General features: G+C 40.9%; 1 protein-coding gene across 11 annotated transcripts in view; it reads left to right on the top strand.

Annotated features, from left to right (window-relative positions):
• The window catches only part of mbnl1 (muscleblind-like splicing regulator 1), a 51,858-nt gene extending 31,863 nt beyond the window's left edge, over positions 1-19,995 (top strand). For 5 of the 11 annotated variants that reach the window (XM_069157237.1, XM_069157241.1, XM_069157238.1 and 2 more), the window contains 10 exons: positions 8,495-8,665; positions 8,760-8,978; positions 10,459-10,698; positions 11,756-11,809; positions 13,065-13,218; positions 14,171-14,206; positions 14,929-15,014; positions 15,408-15,452; positions 16,144-16,215; positions 16,435-19,995. In XM_069157237.1, the coding sequence (XP_069013338.1) occupies positions 8,495-8,665; positions 8,760-8,978; positions 10,459-10,698; positions 11,756-11,809; positions 13,065-13,218; positions 14,171-14,206; positions 14,929-15,014; positions 15,408-15,452; positions 16,144-16,200 (1,062 nt within the window). In that variant the 3' untranslated portion in view covers positions 16,201-16,215; positions 16,435-19,995. Of the gene's footprint in view, positions 1-8,494; positions 8,666-8,759; positions 8,979-10,458; positions 10,699-11,755; positions 11,810-13,064; positions 13,219-14,170; positions 14,207-14,928; positions 15,015-15,407; positions 15,464-16,143; positions 16,216-16,434 lie in introns of all 11 variants that reach the window. The other 6 variants (XR_011178680.1, XR_011178679.1, XM_069157242.1 and 3 more) reach the window with 6 other exon arrangements.
• Positions 19,996-20,902: the final 907 nt, after the last annotated feature.

Raw genomic sequence — 20,902 nt, 5'->3', positions numbered from 1 at the left:
GCTTTAATAAAAAGCTGGAACAAGCTATCACAGAATAGATATGATACTGTCAGACAGTGTGGAATAAGACTATTTTTCCAAACTTCATGTTATAATTCATAAGATTTTAGTTCAAATTATCATGGTATGTGCAGTTCAATACTACAGCAAACACTTGTTGATTCATTCCTCATTTTTGATGAACATTCACAGTTGGTAACCACGGCGAGCTAAAAACGTTTCCTGAATTACATGCATCCATTGTTTTTTAGTGAAACCTTTTTTGCTTTAGTAGGCAATTTCAATCCAGTAAGAGAATGAAGGGCTGACGATATTATTAAAAGGTGCCATATAAAGAAATACTTAATGAGAATGTATTTTATACCTGTTGCAGAAAATGCAGACCATAAATAGTACCAAGAATCTAGTTTGATTTCATAAAGTTTAAGAAGGATTATATCTTAAAGTGGAATTAAAAGCCTCATAACTGATTTGACTTTTCTCTGACTTTCTGGTTCTCTCTCTGTCTAAAAGGCTTTGTTATTACTGCTCACCTCACATGTGAACAGTCAGGTACCCAGTCAGTCAACTCAGCCATTATCCTTCCATTAGGCAGGTGAGAGAGGACCTCGAGGGCACAACTACTCATTTAGACTCAACTCTCTTATCACCTTTTCACTTGGCCAGCTCTCGCCAGCTGTTAGGTCCTTCAGTGAGGTTTGCCCCGCCCCTTTTTTCTGTGTGTTGTTGCCAAAATGTTGATGCCAGAATGCAAACGATGAGATGATGACATGCCTGCTGGTGGAGAATGTGAGGCAAAAAGGGAAAAAAAATAAAAAATCTCGATTTGTATCTGAGTCAGTTGCTCTCTCTGTGCTGTCTTGTTTTTCTTTAAGTGCATTCCGTCTCAGAATCAGTGTCTGGGCCTGTCAGACATATGGCATTGGTCTTAATTACTTTCTCCTTGTCTCTAATTCAGTGCCCATTCTTCTCATTGCTTGTTGTTCAAATGGAAAATGGGAATCCTAATTGTAATATAACATCCAGATAAAATCTGTTTTGTGATATTGTGCTCGGGCTGTGGAATGTGAAACATGTCAGCAGTAAACACACCATCAGCCTCCTCAGAAATGATGTTGTCTCCATTTCGGCCAGTCAGGATCCATCATGTGTTCTTCTTTTTGGACCTGCAACAGTTCCACAACCTCAAGTCCAATTTGTGCCATGATTAGTTTTGTCTGATACTCACATATTTCTGGATCTTGTGCTCTATTGCACCATGCATTGTCCCTAACTGCCTCTAAGTCTATCAAATAAATAAACCAATTTTAAGTATTGTTCTATATATCTTTAATATCAGCAGCAATAGCATTGCTTTTAGTACTTCAGAAAACATATAATTTACGTAAGGAGAAGTAAAAAAAAAAATTTTTTTTTAGTTTAATTATAATATGTCTGGTTAAAGATTTTGGTCTTTTGAACTGATTTGATATTGATTGTTTGGAAGTTAGTGGCTACATGATGTAACTAGTAGAAACATGCAATTGCTCTAATAGAATAGACTAGAATTTGAAAGAAAATATATAAAGGAAGGAATATGAGAGTAACCCACTTCTTAAAATGCTGTAAGAGAGAAGGAAGACTGAAGCATCCTGCTTGTGCTGGTGCCAAGCCCGACGGAGATAATCGCACGCAGAAACAGGATTAGGCCAGTTGACAGTGGGATTAGGACTGTGGATAGGATTACAGTCTGTGAGATCAGATTAGCATAATACATACCAGATTCAATCTGTTAGGGCTGCAAACTAAATTAATCATCCGCCTTGTGGTTATTAATCAGCTACTGATGGAGTTTTTCTGCGTCTTTCTATAACCCAGATGCCACAGAACTGAGGAGGCAATGAGCCTTGTGCAGATGGAGGTGGTAGTGATGAGGGATAGAGAGGCAGAACAGAAAGCTGGGATCAAAGAAAAGTATAAAAAAAAAAAAAAAAAAAGAGCAGAGGAGTAGTGATGCGCTTCTAAACTTTTTTTCCCCCACCTTTTGAAGTTCCAAGATGCATCACAAAGCTGCCATTCTGAAGCGGCAGAAACGACAACAGTCTGCTTAAAAGAGGCGAGAAGACAGAAATATGGGGAAGGCACTTACCTTTTCCTACTCAAAGATCTTTTTTTCTTTCTGTGCAACTTTCTGTGACCTTGATATTATAGGATCATTTTCCCCTTCTTTCCAGCTTTGTCGTATCTGTCTATAGACCTTTATTGTGGTGTAAAGCATATCATAAAGCACAAATTTGTAATTCTTTTTTTAATGCAGTCTACATACAGAATGGATATTTCTAAAGGTCAATAGATTACTCAACTTTCAAGTTTTGTTTCAAATAAATGATCGTCAACCCGTAAGGCCTACAGATATTAAAATAAAGCGTACACCTCAGGCATTTCAGTAACAACAGTGTCATTATTGACACCTCGCTGCTGCCTGGACTTTATGATTTTTGCTCAATGACTCTTCTTCCTCACACTCCCCCCGGAATGTGCAGCTCAGATATGATTAAATGAACGTTCCCAGGCTGCCTCTCGTACTCCGACTGCGAGTTCTGGATGGTTTTCATAAAGTGCTGCTGCTCATATCAATACCTGTGTGATTGCGCTGTTATTACTGATAATGAAAAGTAAGAAACTAAACCTAGTTAGCCCTCGCAGGGGGAGAGGCAGCACTGAGCTGTACAGGGGCTGTAGAGAAGAACTGGTGTGAAGTCACATGAAGGTATGTTTGTGTAAAAAGAGATAGGGGGTGAGGGGGACGGGCATGTCAGGGAAAAGACATAGATATCTAAATTTGGACTCAGGGCTCCTGTGTACGTGACATCTGACCTGAGGCATTTCTGAGAACCAACACCCTCTCAAGTGTGAATAACTCATTGCTCGTGTGTGTGTGTGTGTGTGTGTGTGTGTGTGCGTGTGCGTGCGTGCGTGCGTGCGTGCGTATCAGTCTGTTTCTGTCTAAATGAAGAGTTAGGTTTATACGGCTGCTACTGGGACTAATACATAAACGTGTTTACATTTGGACGCTGTTATATCCCAAAACCTTGAAAGTTATCTGAAGTGTTCCTCCCCAATATTTCCCACAAACCTTTATCTGGCCAACCTTATCGCGCTCTGTGTGGTCCGTGTTGTAGTTCTTCCCCGGCCTGTAATCCTTTTTACTCTGCCGTTGTTTGGTGAGGGTGGTAATGCGTCACTGGGGGCATATTGTAACTATTATCATAGCTTAACACTGCCTCCCTCCTCCATTTATCTGCAAGCCCCACCGGTCACATCAGCTCCCTGACCACTGGGCTGCACAACACGGATCACTGTGTACATTGAGTCACAGCGTATGGACATTACCACAAGAGTCATGAGTGTGTGTTCACGGTCTGATATCACGCAAGAGGCCAGATCTCGATTTGTCTCCTTCACTCTCTTCAGAACTGTTACTGCTAATTTAATGATGAATTAAATGGCTAAAAACAAAGAGGAGATCAAATCTATTCTACTCTAAATGGCTTTCATTTATTGTGAATTGCTGATTACTTTTTAGTAGCTTAATGCTTGAAAACGTACCAAAGAGAAAAAGGCACTTTCTCATCTATATATTTCTCTCTGGCAGTGTTTCCAGTAATTTGCAATGCTGCTTTACTGACTGCCAGGAAATTCCAGTTTACATGCGTGCACCACGTGTGCATTGACTGAGTTGATATATTTGATATTTCATGCCACATTTGAACGCACAGTAGACAAAGAGATCAACTACTGGGCCCGGACCTTTGAGTCTCCACTGCTCTCCAGCAGAACAAAGCTTCTTTCACAGCGTGTGTGAGGAGAAAGGGCTTTCATCTCTGTGTATGTTTAGACAGAAGTCACTGGAACGCAGGGCAGAGAACAGTGAAGCTTCACACCACAACTCAACACAACTGAGTCTAACACCATAACATCACGCCACAATACTGGAGCATCACATGGAAGAAGGAAGGTCACTTTGGTGTATTTTAAAAGATTTATGATATACGGTGCATTGTGACATGCAGGATATAAATATAGTGGAGCAGTGGAGCATTCAAACAGAATGCTGCTTCTCCATGTTTAGTTTTGACTCTCTGAAGAGTAACATATCATCCAAGAGGTCTGAATAGTTGATATTGTAGCAATAGATCACACATGTAGTCTAAACTAAACCAGGGAGCCTTTTAAAAACAAACAATATTGAGACATGGTGGGTCAAAAAGGACGGAAAACACTACTTTTTTTTTAGCCATTTTATGCTGCAGCCCTGACGGGGAAGTCATATCTTCTTCACCTTTCTGCCGTTTCACTCTTCCCTTCTCTCTCGCACACATGCGCACCGAAACGTCTTGCCGCATGCTTCACCTCTTCTTCTCCTCAAAAGGATGGGATGCAGCCCCACCCAGCATTCTTTACACATTGGTTCATTGTTTGTTTAAATCCCACACGGTCACAAAAACAGGGTGTGTGTGCGTGTCTACGGGTGAGAGAGACAGAGAGTTAGAGGAGAGCGCGATCAGGGCGGGACGTGTTATTACAACTTATCATCAAACAGCCTGCCCGGTAGCCACCGGGATTATTGTTCCCAGTTTGGCAAATGTGATCTCACCAGAGCAAACTCCTTCCACTGATGTAAAACGTGGCCTGGACTGAACTTAAGGAAAAGGCAGGGAAAGATCAGTAGAGTGGCAGGAGCTTGTTAACGAACACTCAGCCAAAAAAAAATGACAGCATAATGGGCTCTATTTTAACGAGCTAAGCGCACGATCTGAAGCACGTGGCACGTGCATTTAGGGCGAGTCCAAATTCATTTTTGCTAGCTTGACGGCAGATAGTCTGCGCGCAAAGTAAAGTGCTTTAAGGTGGTGGCACTTGGTTAACTAATTAATCATAGGTGTGTTTTGGGCGTGAAACAGCAGGAACCTGTCCCACTTGACTTTGGGCAAAGGGCAGGGTGCACCCTGGACATGTCATATTTGATAGATGACATATGGACATGTTTACAGTTGTGGTTTATTGTCATAATATGCCTTCTGAAAAACACGGCTTTGTATATGTATTCCTCAAACACATTTTGAATGATGAAGACAAATATGTAACTGCTCTCCGCTCATCTCTGGGGAAACGGCCAATGATGTGGCTGAATCACTCTGAAGCTGGTTGCTTCATTGTTTTCCTCATATCTGGCGTAAACACAGCAGTGACAAATCACTTTATTCACCAATCACATTCTCATCATTATCATGCATTTTCTCGCTCTACCCTGAAAAATGTATTTAAAGCTTCCAGTGGGGCTCCATAGCACGTCTAATGTTTTATTTGCGTAAATACTAATGACATCATTCTCTGTTGAGTTTTGGAGTCCCTCAGTGAGTCAAGAGAGCAGGTCAGCAAAAAGAAATGTTAAAAATTATCTCTCTGTCATTCGTCTGCAATGAGAATTTCCTTTTTTTTTTTTTTATCATGATTTCATTAAAAGCAGTCATATAAAAGCGAGGACGTGAGGCAGATGTCCTCTACTCTTGAACTAGTTGTGGCTGCAGGCCCATTTGTATCTGGTATTTTCTTGGCTGAGTTTGTCTATTTGACAGCGATCAGGCAGATTCCAGGAATCACTGTGTTGTTCGAGCAGGAGTGTCTGGCTTGCTCTGTTGCCGTGGACACCATCTGTAGCTGCTCCTCAAGGCCGCTGATGTCACAATAACAGACACAAACATGATGCGAGCGGCGACATCTTCCTGTCGTCTGTTTGCAACTCCATTTCTTCCTCTTCTCTCAACATGTGACGGCCCCCACTAATCACTTCTTCTGCAACTTCTAAAATTTCCCTGACGCAGCTGATCTCTCACCACAGAGTCACCGTGACTCTCGCTCCTGATATTTCCCCTTATTTTTTATTCAAAATGGCTTCCAGTGTTGATTCTGGGCATTTTCTTTGGATGATTCGGCTCAAAGCAAACATTAGCTTCCACCTTAACACACACATACTGCGAATCCAGCAGTTGATGGTTGGGGTCATTGTATGATCTTTCATGCTTTTACAACCAACCCCCTTTTGCACATACACCCGCATAACTCTCACACACACACACACACACACACACACATGCACACACACACACACATGCACACACACACACACACACACACACACACACACACACACACACACACACACACACACACCTCAGTATCACTATCAGTAGTGTTAGAATTTCTCTGAATGCCAGCTCAACTTGCGTACACAGGGTTGCTGTATAATCCTCACCACGGAAAGTTATGTTTCATTTGAATTACCACTGCATTTTCCTTTTCAATAGATTTAAAATTATAGGAACACCTATTTTATTTAGTGCATTATCTTAGATTCGCTGAAGGTGTGTCACTTACACTGTGTGGTTATTAATCCAGACGTGCCATTTTTATGGCGGTACCTTACTGCGTGTGTCTAAATGCAAAAGGGTAAAGTGTACTGTACTATATGAAAATGTTTGTGTCTTGTGCTTCACTTTATATACATTGTCATATATTTTGTTAGTGTCTTTGGCACTTATTGAAAACTTGAGAATTTAAAAATCTCCTAATAAATGCAGTAAATCTGTAGAATTTAAAAGTAAGACGAACAGATACCTCTAAACACAGTAATATTTTCCATCAGTTAGCTCTTCACCAAAGAGTTTATATGGAAACAGATAGCTGACAATCTCCTTATCCAGGTGCTCTATTCTGTTTTTTAGGCAGCAGAGAAGATAACAGTGATAGAGAGGGAAGGAGACGTGGAGTCCATGCATTCGGGATCGCTGTTAACCAGCCATTTAAAACACAATCTGTAATAATTTTAAAAGGAAGTCCAATGAGAACTTGAGATAGCAACTTCAGACAAGTTTACAAAACAAAATATCTTTAAAAGGCCCCCTGCAGTTAAAGTGTGCCCTTCCCAGGTCCTTATTGCGCCCTCTTTCCTTCGCACCTGTCCGGTGCTCCAGTGTCAGTGAAAGTAAAGGAGATGGAAGAAGGGAATGATGTCATGACAGAGTGTAGAGATGAATCCCAGTGGGGTCAACTCTGTCAGCGAGGGAAAGCACTAGCTGCCACAGTCAGATCAGCTGTGCCACAGGGCTGAAAGTAAATACACGTCTTTCCTAAAAATATGGATGTGTTTGTGTGCGTGCGTTTGTGTGTCACGTATCTGCCACCTGTTATATGTCAGTGACCCCAATGTGCATGCATTGATGTGTGTGTGCATTCGTAGTTGCACAAGATTGTGCGTGCCTGTCAGATTTCTTTTTGGACTTCTCCTCTCTAAACTGAAGGTTTAATTGCATACTGGAAACAGGCAGCAGAAAGGGATCCCTGTCTTCGATAATTATTCAGGGGCTTTGAAGTGTGACCTCCGGATGACTGCTGATACAATATAGACGGATCATATGAGTGGACAGTATTTTTAGCGTCAGCTAGACATGTAACTAAGATGGATGTCTGGAGAAAAGCACCACAGTGTCAGTCATGACCTCCTGGGGCTAGTGCACATATGCACACATGTCCCAGCTGGGACTGACAGGAATAGCACGCTGTTAACAATTAGTGATAGACTCAGCCCAGACCTAATGTGTGTTTGAGTGTCTGACACTGAGCCTGCAATAAACACGATTTCACTAGGAATATAATGCACGACACCATCCATTCCAGCATTGATACCATTTTTTTTACAGTATAATGTTGCCTGTAATAAAAGTTGAGAAACGTGTTTTTTTTTTTCTTCCATATTAAGCAGGCACACTGCGATTTCTTCGTGCTCAAAGTTATGAGCTCAATGCTAAAATTAGTACGCTTACATGTCCACAGGGACGATGCTAAAATGCGAACGTTAGCAGACAGAGTGTTTACCATGTTCACCATCTTATTTCAGAAAATAAGCACGCTAGCATTTGCTAATTAGCAGTAAATATAAAGTACAACTAAAACTGATGGGAATGTCATTCATTTTGCGGGTATTTTTTCATAAATCAAAATACTGGACGAATTGAAAATGTGGTGGGACGATGGTGCTCGAGAAACCAGAGGATCACCATAATTCATCCTAAGGGAAACATGAATGTCTGCAGAAAATTGTTATGGCAATCTGTTCAATAGTTAGAGACATTTTGTGCTAGCTCATGTAATAGTTGTGTTGTGGTAGTTCAGTTTGTACCACAGTGTCAGACTGACGACAGACAAACATTGCCATCCATAGAGCGATGCCGCTGGCAAAGCTTACAAAGCACTACAAACCTGCCATTATTTTAACAGGGTGTCAGTCTACTTCATCAAGTTTATATTCAATATACTCCTACCAGAACTTTACCCTCGTTGTTTCGGCATTATACTTCTGCATATACACTAGATGCCGTATTTCCAACGTGAAGGCAACTTAACCTACAATGTTTCTGTCCTTCTGACTCTGGTGTCTCCTCTGTGTAACCCCCAGGGCCGTTGCTCCAGGGAGAACTGCAAGTACCTGCACCCTCCTCCCCATCTAAAGACCCAGCTAGAGATCAATGGCAGGAACAATCTGATCCAGCAGAAGAATATGGCCATGCTGGCCCAGCAGATGCAGCTCGCCAATGCCATGATGCCTGGCACACAGCTACCACCGATGGTGAGAGGGCGCACATATATGAACCCGCCACAACTGCACTCACATTTTGTCCGCCGTCCTTTCATTTCTCTTCCTTTATTCTGTTCTGCTCCAGCCCATGTTCTCGATGACACCAGGCTTGGCCACCAACGCCAGCGCAGCAGCCGCAGCTGCAGCCTTTAATCCCTACTTAAGCCCTCTGTCACCAGGCCTGATGCCGCAGGAGATGCTGCCCAGCACCCCTGTCCTCATGGCCTCCAGCCCCGCCATCAACCAAGTCCCCAACGCTGCTGCTGCTGCAGCCCAGAAACTGCTGAGAACAGACAGACTTGAGGTAACAGACAGACTGACAGAAACACCCTGCTTTTATCTACATTTTGTTTTGGGGTGAGAATGTATTACGTGGAGAAAAAAAAACTCGACCCACTCCTCCCAAAAAAAACTCGAATAAACTCTACTTCATGATGTGTTTCGTTCTTAGTCAGAGTGAAGGCAACCACCATGATAATAAGCTTGTAAACAAGATAAGTGTTGTTAACAAGTAGTTTAACAAGCATAAGAATAACAGCACCCTTATTGAACTGACTTAAACCATCTCTCAAACTGAGTTGTAATATTTATAGCAAGTGCAATTAGGCAAAGTCAAACCTAATTAAAATTAAATTAAAATAAAGGTTAATTGAACCTTTGATATTTTATCAGTTTATGACATGCAGCTGATATTAAGACCCATTTTGTAATTAGGAGTTGGATACAATTAATGACCTCCATCTCACTTAAGTGCCTCATCTAGCTCCGGTACAGTTTGTGCTTTCATACAGTACACTTTACAAAAGAGACAAACATGAGAATTGAGTCTGAACTTGTTGAATGAGTAGAGGGAGCAGTAATGGTTTCCACAGCATTAGTGATGGTACAACAACAGCAAAGGAACATGTTCCTTCAACTCAAGAAAATCAGAGAACTGTAGCCAATGCCTCAGGTACAGAAACCTCCATTAAAATGATACCTTGCTGTTGCTGCACTGGACATATCTGCAATATCTTATTATCGTTTGTATTTATCCACTCAAAAAAAGCACTGAGAAATGTGTGGTACATCATAAAAAAAAACACAGTAGAGTGGGTCGCCTCTGAATCACATAAGGAAAAGTAAAACCTGAAGTATAACTGTTACCTTTATTGTGTGTATGGTTTTCACATTTATCGAGTTCAGCCATACACTGCTGACACAATCAGAAGAGTAAAGCAGAGTGGATAGCAGAAAAGCAATACCCACGATATCTCAAATTTAAAAGAAGGTGCTGCCCTCTGGTGTCTCCCATATAGACTTAAAATTGTGTGAGGCTCACTGCAACACAGCGCAGTTGTTTTTATAGAGAACGATTTTATGTTTACTGTGGTCAAGTGCAAACAGTTCAGCAATGCCTGGACCCTTATGGGTGCAGTACAGAAACTGTTGTAGTTACATAGAAAGTATACACTGCATGCATGTACATGTTGTATGTGTATAGATTCTGTGTTTGATGTGAAAGAGGAAGGCTTAGCGGAAGCTGAAATGCGATGCAACGAAAGCGGAATATGATCTTTTTAAATCACTGATCGATTTATCAGGCTGCACGTCTCATGCATTTTTCAGTTTCATGGATTTTTGGTCAACACACTTCCATCATAACAACAAAATAAAAGTGTGACGAGTCATATTTGATATTAATATGCGAGACACAAAGGCACACACAGTAGCAAGTGTTTCATATATTTGTCATGCGCTGTGGTGAATTTGGAGATGAACGCTGGTCTCTCATCTGTTTCTAGGTGTGTCGGGAGTATCAGAGGGGCAACTGCTCTCGGGGGGAGGGCGACTGTCGCTTCGCCCACCCAGCAGACAGCACCATGATCGACACCAATGACAACACCGTCACCGTTTGCATGGACTACATCAAGGGTCGGTGCTCCCGGGAAAAGTGCAAGTACTTCCACCCGCCAGCCCATCTGCAGGCTAAAATTAAGGCTACCCAGCACCAGGTGAACCAGGCCACAGCCGCCGCGGCCATGGTGAGCAGTCTGTGCAAGAGCAGTCACACTCACTCACAACCACACTACAGGCTGAGGACCCATTTTTAGCCAGTTTTAAATTCACAATAGTGCTCCCTGCTATGAATTAAACTGTCCAGGTGTCTCATGCCCACATTCATGTTTGAACTTGTCTTACCTTCCTGTTTGGTATTATGTTGCATTTTCAGTTCCGCTTTTGCCAGGTCAAACTTTAAAGGTCTGCATGTTGGTTTGGGTAAAATCTGCTCAGTACTGGATGATAAGAAGAAGGATCGAACAATAGCACATTATTACCCTCATTGTGCTCACGTTGAGCCTTTATCGTCCCAATGTGACAAAATGATTGTGTCGTTCCTTGTTCATCTCATCTCAGACCACAAACAGAGAGTCCAGTTCCTCTCTTTTTCTCTCTCTGATGGCCTGGCCTTTATTTGTGACTCCATTGTTTCTTTGCTTCCTATCTATATAACTTCTCTTCCTCTTGACAATATTTTAAAAGGGTTCATTGTGCTTTCAGTCCTGTCCTACAGTAACAGCACCTGCGAATGATTGTACAGCCACACTTGTCTGTTGATCAAAGTGTTTTCTACATGCTCTTATTGACGTAGTGAAACAGAGCTTTGGGTGAATCATTGTAATGTAAACCCGACTATGATGTGCACAGTGAAAAGGAAACCTGTGAATTGTGCTTCCATATAAGTTTCTGTCCAAATACTGAGACTCACTTAAAAGTAATGGTTGAATAATTTTCTCATGGCTATATCCATCCATCTTTGTCTGACAATAACTAATGTAGATTGGTAGTTATCGCGTAGTATTGATGATCATTTAACTGTTGAGCAGTAGAGCTAGTGTCCACACTGTGCATGCCTTAGTCCTGTTATCCCCTTGTATATTGCATTCCAATGATTTGTTTTTTTATTTGTTTTTGTTTTTTCTCACCTATACCCAAACTGCACTGCTGCCCCCATGATGCACCTCTGCTTGCTGGTTTATGTTAATGCGCTTGAACCCCATTGGCCCATTGCCATCATGTGCTCGCTGCCTGCTAATTAAGACTCAGTCGGCTGTCAAATCACTGAAGCGACCCCTCGACGCAACCTTTGACCTGGTACTATGACCTTTCACCTTTTAGCTTGGCATGTGGCTTTGTTGTAGAGCAGTGTTTTAACCAAAGATACCTAGCTATTTTTGTTGTCGTTGTCTCAGTGCAATGTGTGTTTTTTCCTCCTGTTGATCTGTCATTATTACCCGTGATAAAATAATTGTGGCTTCCAGGGGTTTTCAGTCGCATCCGACGCCAAAACGAATTTCCTAACGCGAAAATGACCTCAAGCACAAATTCAAGTGTGGAATTTGTGATAAGGAGCCACAATCAGTTCATCACCTGTAGCCTAATTAACCAAAGTCAGTGAGGGCTAGGGAAGTAGAGCTTCTATAATGGTGGCATGGCTTCAGTCTTTATGTCTTAAGTCAGTGGTCAGTGTTGTGGAGCAGCTCAATCAAATGCATGTCTGTGTTGTTAGTGCATGTCAGATGGATAAGGGTGGGGCTAAGAGGAAAAGTCTTTAAAACCATACAGGAGGGATCCCACCATGACAAGAGTATTACAGTTCAAATGATAGTTCACTCCATCATCAAATCTTGTCACAGATATTCAGACCTCAAGAATGGCCTCATGCCAAGATAAAAAAAAAAAATTAAAAAAAAAATCCTCTGACTGAGTGTTTCTGGTGTCAATATCCACAATTTGTTTCGGACGCATGTACCTTGGCCTTAGACCATTTTTGACATTTGTCTGAGAGTGAACCATCACTTAAACATGGCTTACACAGTTTATCATGGAGCTAGCAGTGCAGCCTCCCTTTCTCTGTGCTTCCTACCTGTTCCACCTCTTGTTAGCAGCCTTATTATTTGAATAGTTAATGCTTGCTTATGTTGCATTTAGACAGCTGTAAGAATACAAAGTTAATAATCTGATATAATTAATATATGAATGCTTGATAGCGAGTAGCTCCAGTAGGCACCATGCTCCTGCTTGTGTAGTACTTGTGTCAGACTGCTGCTTGCTTGCTACTGATGATATGATGATATTGTTATTATTGTACACAAAAGGATGTTGTGACTCTGTTCCTCTAATGTCCTTTAACGTATGTACCTTTTTTTGTTTTCTTTCCCGTTTTTTTTTGCCTCTTTCCAACACCCTCTCTCTCTCTCTCTCTCTCTCTCTCTCTTTCTCTCTCTCTCTCTCTCTCTCTGTTCCACACACCTCTCTCTCTCTCTCTCTCTCTGTCTCTCTGTCTGTCTCTTGCTACCTCTGCCTCTTATTTCCTATCTCACTGACCTCCCTCCATCTGGATGGGCAGGGCATGGCCCCTAGTGTCATGGCTCCCCTGCCAAAGCGGGCAGCCCTGGAGAAGGCCAACGGGGCCTCTGCCGTGTTCAACACGAGCATGCTCCAGTACCAACAGGCCCTGGCCAGCATGCAGTTTCAGCAGCAGGCTGCTTTCCTCCCATCAGGTATGGCTCCCAAAGCAACCACCACAAGTGCTCTAACCACCCAGTGGATGCCTGGATCAGTCTAACCTAGCTCCTGCTTGGCTGGGGGTTGGCCAGAGTGTTAAATTGCAGTACAGAGCAGTTCGGTTGTGGACTGTTTATTAAAAATAATAATAATAATAATAATTTAAATGTCTTCAGACAAAGCTAGGCAAATAATAACTCTAGATTTTATTGTAAAAGCAGCAAGGATTCTTGTGTGTTTTTTTTTTCCATTGTAGTTTATAAGCTAATAATATTCCAGAAAATTGTGCTTTCTGCTTTGTATGGCATTGCATGGCCACCAGGTGTTAAGAATGGGTTAGAAATATCTGCCTGCCAACTGATTACCTCAATATAACTCCTCATAGCTGCCGGCACCTCAGTAAATGCAGGCCGAGGGAGCGCCAGGAACAGAAAGAGATAGATCTTGTACACTTATTACGGTGCGATCGCTCATATTTCGACGAGACACCATCACTGGGGCTTTGGCTGGGGCTGGATGGGTTTGGTTAATGGTATCTTACACCGTGGTAACAAACAGCAGGCTGAAGAGTCTGGCTTCCGCATACATCTGCTGTTCCTCTCACTCGTGTGTGTGTGTGTGTGTGTGTGTGTGTGTGTGTGTGTATACAAAGTTTAGACTGCTTGATAGTCACCAGTCTTAACCCTGCTGTCACTCTTGGAGTAGTACATTCGCGACTCTTCAGACCAAAGATTAGACTCGGAACTCTCATTTGATTAACAGACTGCCTTGTGATCAGTTCACCACTTCGCCTTTTTTTCCCCAATCACTGATGTCTGTGTCCAAGAGATATTAACCTTTTTTTTCCCCCACGTTATCTCTCCCTTCACTCTAACGACCCTTGTGATGGGCTGTTTTGATTTCTCTTCCCTATCCAATCCACTTCCTGTTGCACTGCATGATGGGCAGGCTCAATATTGTGCATGACACCTGCAGCCAGCGTTGGTAGGTTCCAGCTTTCCTTCTTCAGTTATTTGTAACCTCATGTCTGTGAGTCGCAGGTCCTCCAAATCAAACTATCCACTGAAATATACTGTTGTATTTGTCGCTAATTTGTAATTTTGGTGACGTGAGAATCACTTTCAGCTCTTGTGGTTTGAGACGTAACAGTCCACATAAGGAGAGACAAATATTGTGTAATTTAAATGTTGTTTATGACCTGTATGACTACTGTTATTGTTCCTAGTACCAGTTAAACTGACCTGTATTTTGTTCGTTTCTCTGTGTACATCTATCGTATATTGCTTGGCCGCTCTCGTTCTCACGCTGGTTCTAAACTTGGCTTTTGGCTGGTCTAACCTGACACCTATTAAAACCATTTTTAAACATTAAAAAAAAAAAAACCTGAGGGAGTTCAATTCAATTATAATATTCTCCCTTCTGTCCTCTGCCATAAATACTCTATTTTTAAGACCGCCACGAGAGCACTTTTTAATGTTATTTTCTGTAGAACTTCTTAAAGTTAGCGCTCCACTGCATCGCGTCAAGTTCTTAAAACACACGATTGTTATCAGCGTTGGCAGAGGGAGGGAGGGGAACTGGTTAAATTGAAACCCTCTTCGACTCCTTCTCTCACCTTCTCCACCTCCTCCATGTCTGCCTGGTGTGTATGTGGCTACACTGCTCCTCTGTGTATTTTTGCTTACGTAATTTTCCCTCCAAAAAAGTTCCCATGATGCACGGTGGTAGTCCAGCCACTGCAGCCACCTCATCTGCCACAAGCGTTCCCTTCGCAACTGCCTCCACCAATCAGGTTTGAACCTCTACCACCTCAGTCTCTCTCTCTCTCTCTCTCTCTCTCTCTCTCTAGCTGTCCCTCTCTCTCCCCTTCTCCCTCTCTCCCTCATCTTTCTGTCTTTCAAAGCAGATGAACAACCTGGTAATGCTTGTGTCTGACACTGAGGGGTGGGTTGGTGAAAAGGCTCTACTCCCTCTTGTTGGCCTACACAAGAGTCCAACATGCAGCCTTGTGTACACATACCATACAGTGACAAGTTTTGCAACACATATATCCATTTCAAATATAACCACAATACTCCTACTTTCCTTCGATTATCTATCTGTCTTTCTGGAGCAACATACTGTAACTGCATTTAATGTGTGTCCTCATTGTAACCTCGATTTTTTTGTCCTTTCCCATTTTGAGGACTCTTCCTTATCAAAGTTGACTACCAACGAATACATGCAATTGGTATGTATGAGGTAGTTATGTTTTTACACTTTTATAGCCATTTGCACAGCTTGTGCAACAGTTGCTATCTGTGCAGATGTGGTGCTTGGCTTTTTTTTTTTTTTTTTTGTGCTGCTGCTTCCAGCACGTAAAGCAAAGCTTTACCGTGTTCCTTGTGTTTAAAAGCCGGACATGCTCATTATTAAAGTCAGAAAAGTTCTCAAACCAGTTTTGATTTCAGTTCTGTTGTAGGCCTTTTGTAAAGCAGCTACCTACATTTTACAATTTCATATTACCAGTGAAAAGCTTTGTCAACTGCTAGGATGAGTCATCACGTTACTCTTTCTCATTCTGGACTAGTTCTCTGCATTTTATTGAGGTGTGCAGGTCAACAACATGGAGGACTTAGATTTGCATGGGGGAAGCCACCTTACTGACCAGTTCCCCGTCCGCCTCCCCTCATCTCTCCCTTCCTTTTAATCCTCTTCCCCCTCCCTGCTGCCCAGAAGTGTGTGTCTTATGTATGTCACATCTGAATCAATTTTTGCTTTTTCGACTTAGTCACTTTTGCCCCCTTTTCAGCAATGAACTCATCTTAATGCGCGAGGATGTGGTTCAAATGTGTTGATCTGTGTTTTGTTTAGCCTTCCGCTCTGTGTGTTTTCCTTTCACAGGATGCTTCATTTGATTTCTGTCTGTTTTCTACCCCCAGATTCCAATAATATCTGCAGATCATCTGAGTAGTCACAAGTACTTGACTCAAATGTAGTTCCTCTCAAGAACAGTGAGTTCCCATTTCAATCCTCACATTCTTTCTATTCATTACAAGTTGTTGTTGTTGTTGTTGTTGTTGTTTTTTTTTATCTTGCGTGAATCATGTAAGCTCTGGTTTAAGATTTCCTTGATTTATGAGCGCATAGAGAGAGCACCATTTGTAAATTTCCCTTCAGTCCCAAAATTGTAGCATCAGCTTTTCTCAAGTGAAATCCGTCATCTCTTCCAGATCAAATGAATGTGTGCTGGCACCGTCCAAGCCAAAAGAGTTCAGCCTTTATGTACATAACCTTCAGAATGTCAAGCAATGGGACGAGGAGCGTCTGCCATCTCTTAGCCGGTCCACAACAATGGTCTCATCACACGCGTAAAACATCGAGGGTACAACACATGATCTGTGCCATCTTCCCACATATCAATATCGAGAAGAATTTGCTGTCAAATTCAACGTCCAGCCGAGAGAAGAGGATATCTTGGTGCCGGGGTCAGTGGGCCTCTCCCTCAGTTGGAAACATTCACATCAAACCTCTGTGTCAAATTAAATCACAGCGCTCAGTTTCTCCTAATTATTATCATTACGGCATGCACAGAAGGTCAAGAGCGTTGTTACACGACAACATCAAGTGCTGGTACGTTAGTAGACCAACATTTTTCTTTCCTTTTTTTTTTTGTTTTAATTTGTTCAGTTTTCTTTCTTTTTTTCTTTTTTCTTTTTTTTAAATTGATAGCCATATTTCATAGTTTACAAGTGAATTGCAAACACGCACCTTGAATTTGAATCGAAATCTAAAAGGCACAATAATTTTAACAGGAATTTTTTTGGCCAAAAGAATTAGGCATGTACAGTATTGTGTTTTTACGGCTACTAGTGAAACTAGATGTTGAAATGAGGGTCTTGGACATATGAATGTTCTGGGTAAACCAACATACCTGTGTACCTTGAAAGCACAGCCAGACTAGCTTTTCTCACCTTGTCATGTGCCATCAAGGCCATACAGCTAAAACCAGAGTGTTATCTCAGCAGTGTTATTTGTTTACCGAAGGTAAAAGTTTTGTATGGCTTTCTTTTGTATTGTTTTGTTTTCAGGATCTCCTTTGTGAGTGTTTTTTTTAAACTTTTTTTTTTTTTCTTCAAATTAATCAATTTTAGAAGTGGGATTCTCCACTCGGATTTGTTTGGTATTTTATGTTTTTGTTTGTTTAAAATCAAAGATGGAGGTTTTTTTTTCTAAAGTTTGTCATGCCTCTTATCGTAGACTAGCGTTGTTTTTGTTTGTTGGGATTATGTTGTTGATCAAGTCCATTTGACTCTAAAGCCTGGTGAAGTAGAGGGTGTAGCTTCAATTGACATTGTATTACCTTGTTTCCCCTCTTTTAAAGAGGAGCAGCTCGAAAACTGTGTCTCCTATAAGCACTGTGTTTTATGGGAATTTGAAACAACAGACCCCCTAAAGGTCTATTAGGTCATTTAAACCACATGTGCACTTGAATTTGTCTGGTCGCCCTGTTTTAATTTCACAACCCATCCAAAGTGAGCCTTCATTTTCTTTTTGAGGAAATGCAACACGTCATGAACCTGTATTTCAAGCAAAACATGAAGGTGTTCATCCACTTGTTGGTCTGACGACGGAAACCAAAGCACAGTTTTTTCTCTCAATCTTTCTCACCATGGGTTACAGAAACATCTCTCACGAGGCGTAAACAATTAAGGAAACATGGTTATCATCTTTCATTCATGTGTCTGTTTTATGATCACCTCCCTTTTATGTTTTCACACAAGTGTGTAGTGTGTCTTTACCGATTGTAATGTACCTAACAAAGCCTTAGATTACAATTAATGGGCTCGTGCCCAATCAAATGTACTTTCAATCACCATGCAGGTAAAGAACACCAATGATGTTTTCTAGTTCTTTCACACGCCGCTTACGGTCTTTTTTTGTTTTTGTTTTTGTTCTCTCTCTCTGTAAAAGTAACAATTACTCTCTTAAATTTCATTGAACTTATGTGTTATGTACTACTTAAGGATTTGAATCTATTTGAGGTATGTAGTTTTAGACCTTTCTTTTTTTTTTTGCCTTACTATATATTACTTGACAACATTGATATAGCCGTTGTAGATGTTGAGGTAGTATGACATTCATAACTTTTTCAAACCATATAAATGATAATGTGTTAGTTTTAAATATTCACTTTGTTCATATAGCTGGATGTCGTTTTCAGTTGATGTTACATTGTCAGTTAATTTTGTCGATGAAAACCTTTTTTTGATACAAGGAATGAGATCAATTAATTTGCTGCCACTGCAGCAACTCTGAGTAAAACTTTTAACCAACTTTAAAAATTTTCCTTGTAACATGTCAACATCATGTTTGAAAATACTATATTGTATTGAAATATAGATTGTCCATGTTTTAGAGTACAAATTATTTTCTACTGTATCCATTTCAAAGAGATATGTACTTTTGTTTGAATATTTCTTAAGTTTGCCCTGAATGTCAGGCCAAAACGAGCAGAGATTGACGGGTGTTTGGATGTCTGGTAGCGAGTGAGATTAGGAGCGAGAAAGCAAAGGCGCTTCCTCTCAGGAGGAGTCCGAAATGCTGCAGATATTGAGTTCTAACCTAAGGGACGAAGGTTGACTTTTTGCACTTCTGTATATAGTCAAATGAACAGAGAAAAAAATGTGTATCATATTGAGATATTATTTTGAATAAAAAAAGAAGATCTATAATTATAAGGAATTTTGTTAGATTAATTTAAATTCTTAAATTAGAAGACCAGCTAAAAAATTGCTTGCAAAGAAGGGCACTAGTTTCTTGGCCAATGCATTCAGAGAAAGCTATGCGCTTTTTGTCTTATTTTATAAGTGGCTCATATCGCCAGGGAATGTTGTCGGGGAGTAGATATCCCCGTGTCACGCTAACTCCACCCCACTCGTAGGATGACATATCCAGTGATGTCCATATATCATTTGTTGGACTTGGTCATGCGGTATTGCTGCTACCATGGTACAGTTGATACATTTAATCTATCAAAAAAAAAAATTGTATTCTATTATAGTTTGATTTGACTGCATGTAAAAGTACAAACATGTAAACAAAAGAAACTGCGTAGATATGTAAGGAAAGATAACGCCTTCAGACTACACAAAACACAATATTTTGTTTATTTTCTTTCAAATTATAGATACAGTAGATAACATCCACAGTGGGGGAGATAATAATACTTTAAAAACAAGTCATCTTACTCTTGTGTGATAAAACATTTTCCAAGCAAACATGTTATTTAAAGAATGATAAAATATTAGCACTCATTCACCCCAGTTCTAATAGCCATATAATTCCAGTCAACACTGACTCACGAGCAGTTGTTCCTGCTATCATAGCTGTGCACTCAGCAGGTGAAGGCTCATCACACCAAATGCATATTTGGCAAATATTAGTCTATGAAATGAATGTAACAGTCGCCGGTCAACGTCAACATGTTTCTGACTCGAGGCTGCTTTGTATAGTTGCTACAGAACCAAAGCACCATTTTTCTCTCCAAACCAGACGTTCAGTCTTCGGGCTGGAACCAAGGTCTCTCTTCCCTGCTGGGCGCACATGTACGCTTTGACTGCTTTTTACTCGTAAGTGCACCCACCAATTATGTATTTGCTAACAGATGCCACACAATAATGTACTATTCTGTCTTCAGATTTGTTTATGCACATTTTATTGTTGCCATAATTGACTCTTTCTGTATGGATGAAAAAAATCTGAATAAAACAATATTTGATTTGCTCATGCAACAGTTGTGTGGTCACTGCCTCTGCGTGTAGGACATTTCAGTGAATGCTTTAAAAGTTCAGATGTTCACAAACGTCGACTACCTTGTTGTTTTGAAAATCTCCCTCATTTGTTTTAACATGCAGGGTTTTATTCCCCTTACATTTTGACACAATCATTGTGTGAAGGAGGGCGGTCGAGATTAATGTCGCCAATATTGTTTCTGAACTTGAACAGCTGTCTTCACCTTGAGGGTTGACTGCCATCAAGACATTAATTCTGGAGCAGCTCCGTGGAGAGTGATATATATATATATATATATATATATATGACAGATGCAGAAGGTTACATTGATCGTGCTCGGGGCAATTTCTGTCTGATTGTGTGCATTATCTGGGTCAGAACTGATAATGCTGCTGTAAAATGAAGCCCATATAAACTCAGACAGACACCGTATCCCTTTAGGCGAGTTTATGAAACATCATGAGTCTTATCATTTGGTTTTTTCTCGGAGAGCGTGAGAGAGTTTAAAGTTTCAAAAGTAAGAAGCAAGTTATTCTAAAAAATATATATATTTTCCAGCCTTTCAAATCCAGCTAAGATCTCTACTACACAGGATGTTCTCTATCAAAACATGCTTAAGATGATAGCGTATCTGGGGCCCCATAAATAGACAGTAAGTGGGAGCCTACCATACATCTTTACGCACAGGTTAATCTGGCTGTGCTCAGGCTGTTTCTGAATGTGTGTGAGGATCTTGTTCTTATTGATACATTTTTGAGGTATTAAACCATGTTTCTGTTACATAGTTTGTCCAGCAGAGAGCAAAACAAGTTCATGTTTCCCCAGTAAAACTACTTCCTGTACACTTTATGTGAGTACTATTCCTGATTTAAGGGATCCTTACTGAGCAAGTTTATTTGTGTTGAA

This window comes from Embiotoca jacksoni, unplaced genomic scaffold, assembly GCF_022577435.1.
Source record: "Embiotoca jacksoni isolate LCO1_2020_lvr unplaced genomic scaffold, fEmbJac1.0.p SCAF_22, whole genome shotgun sequence".
Taxonomy (NCBI): Eukaryota; Metazoa; Chordata; class Actinopteri; family Embiotocidae; genus Embiotoca; species Embiotoca jacksoni.
The sequence above is the reverse complement of the archived record's forward strand: the minus strand, read 5'-3'. Positions and strand labels throughout refer to the sequence as shown.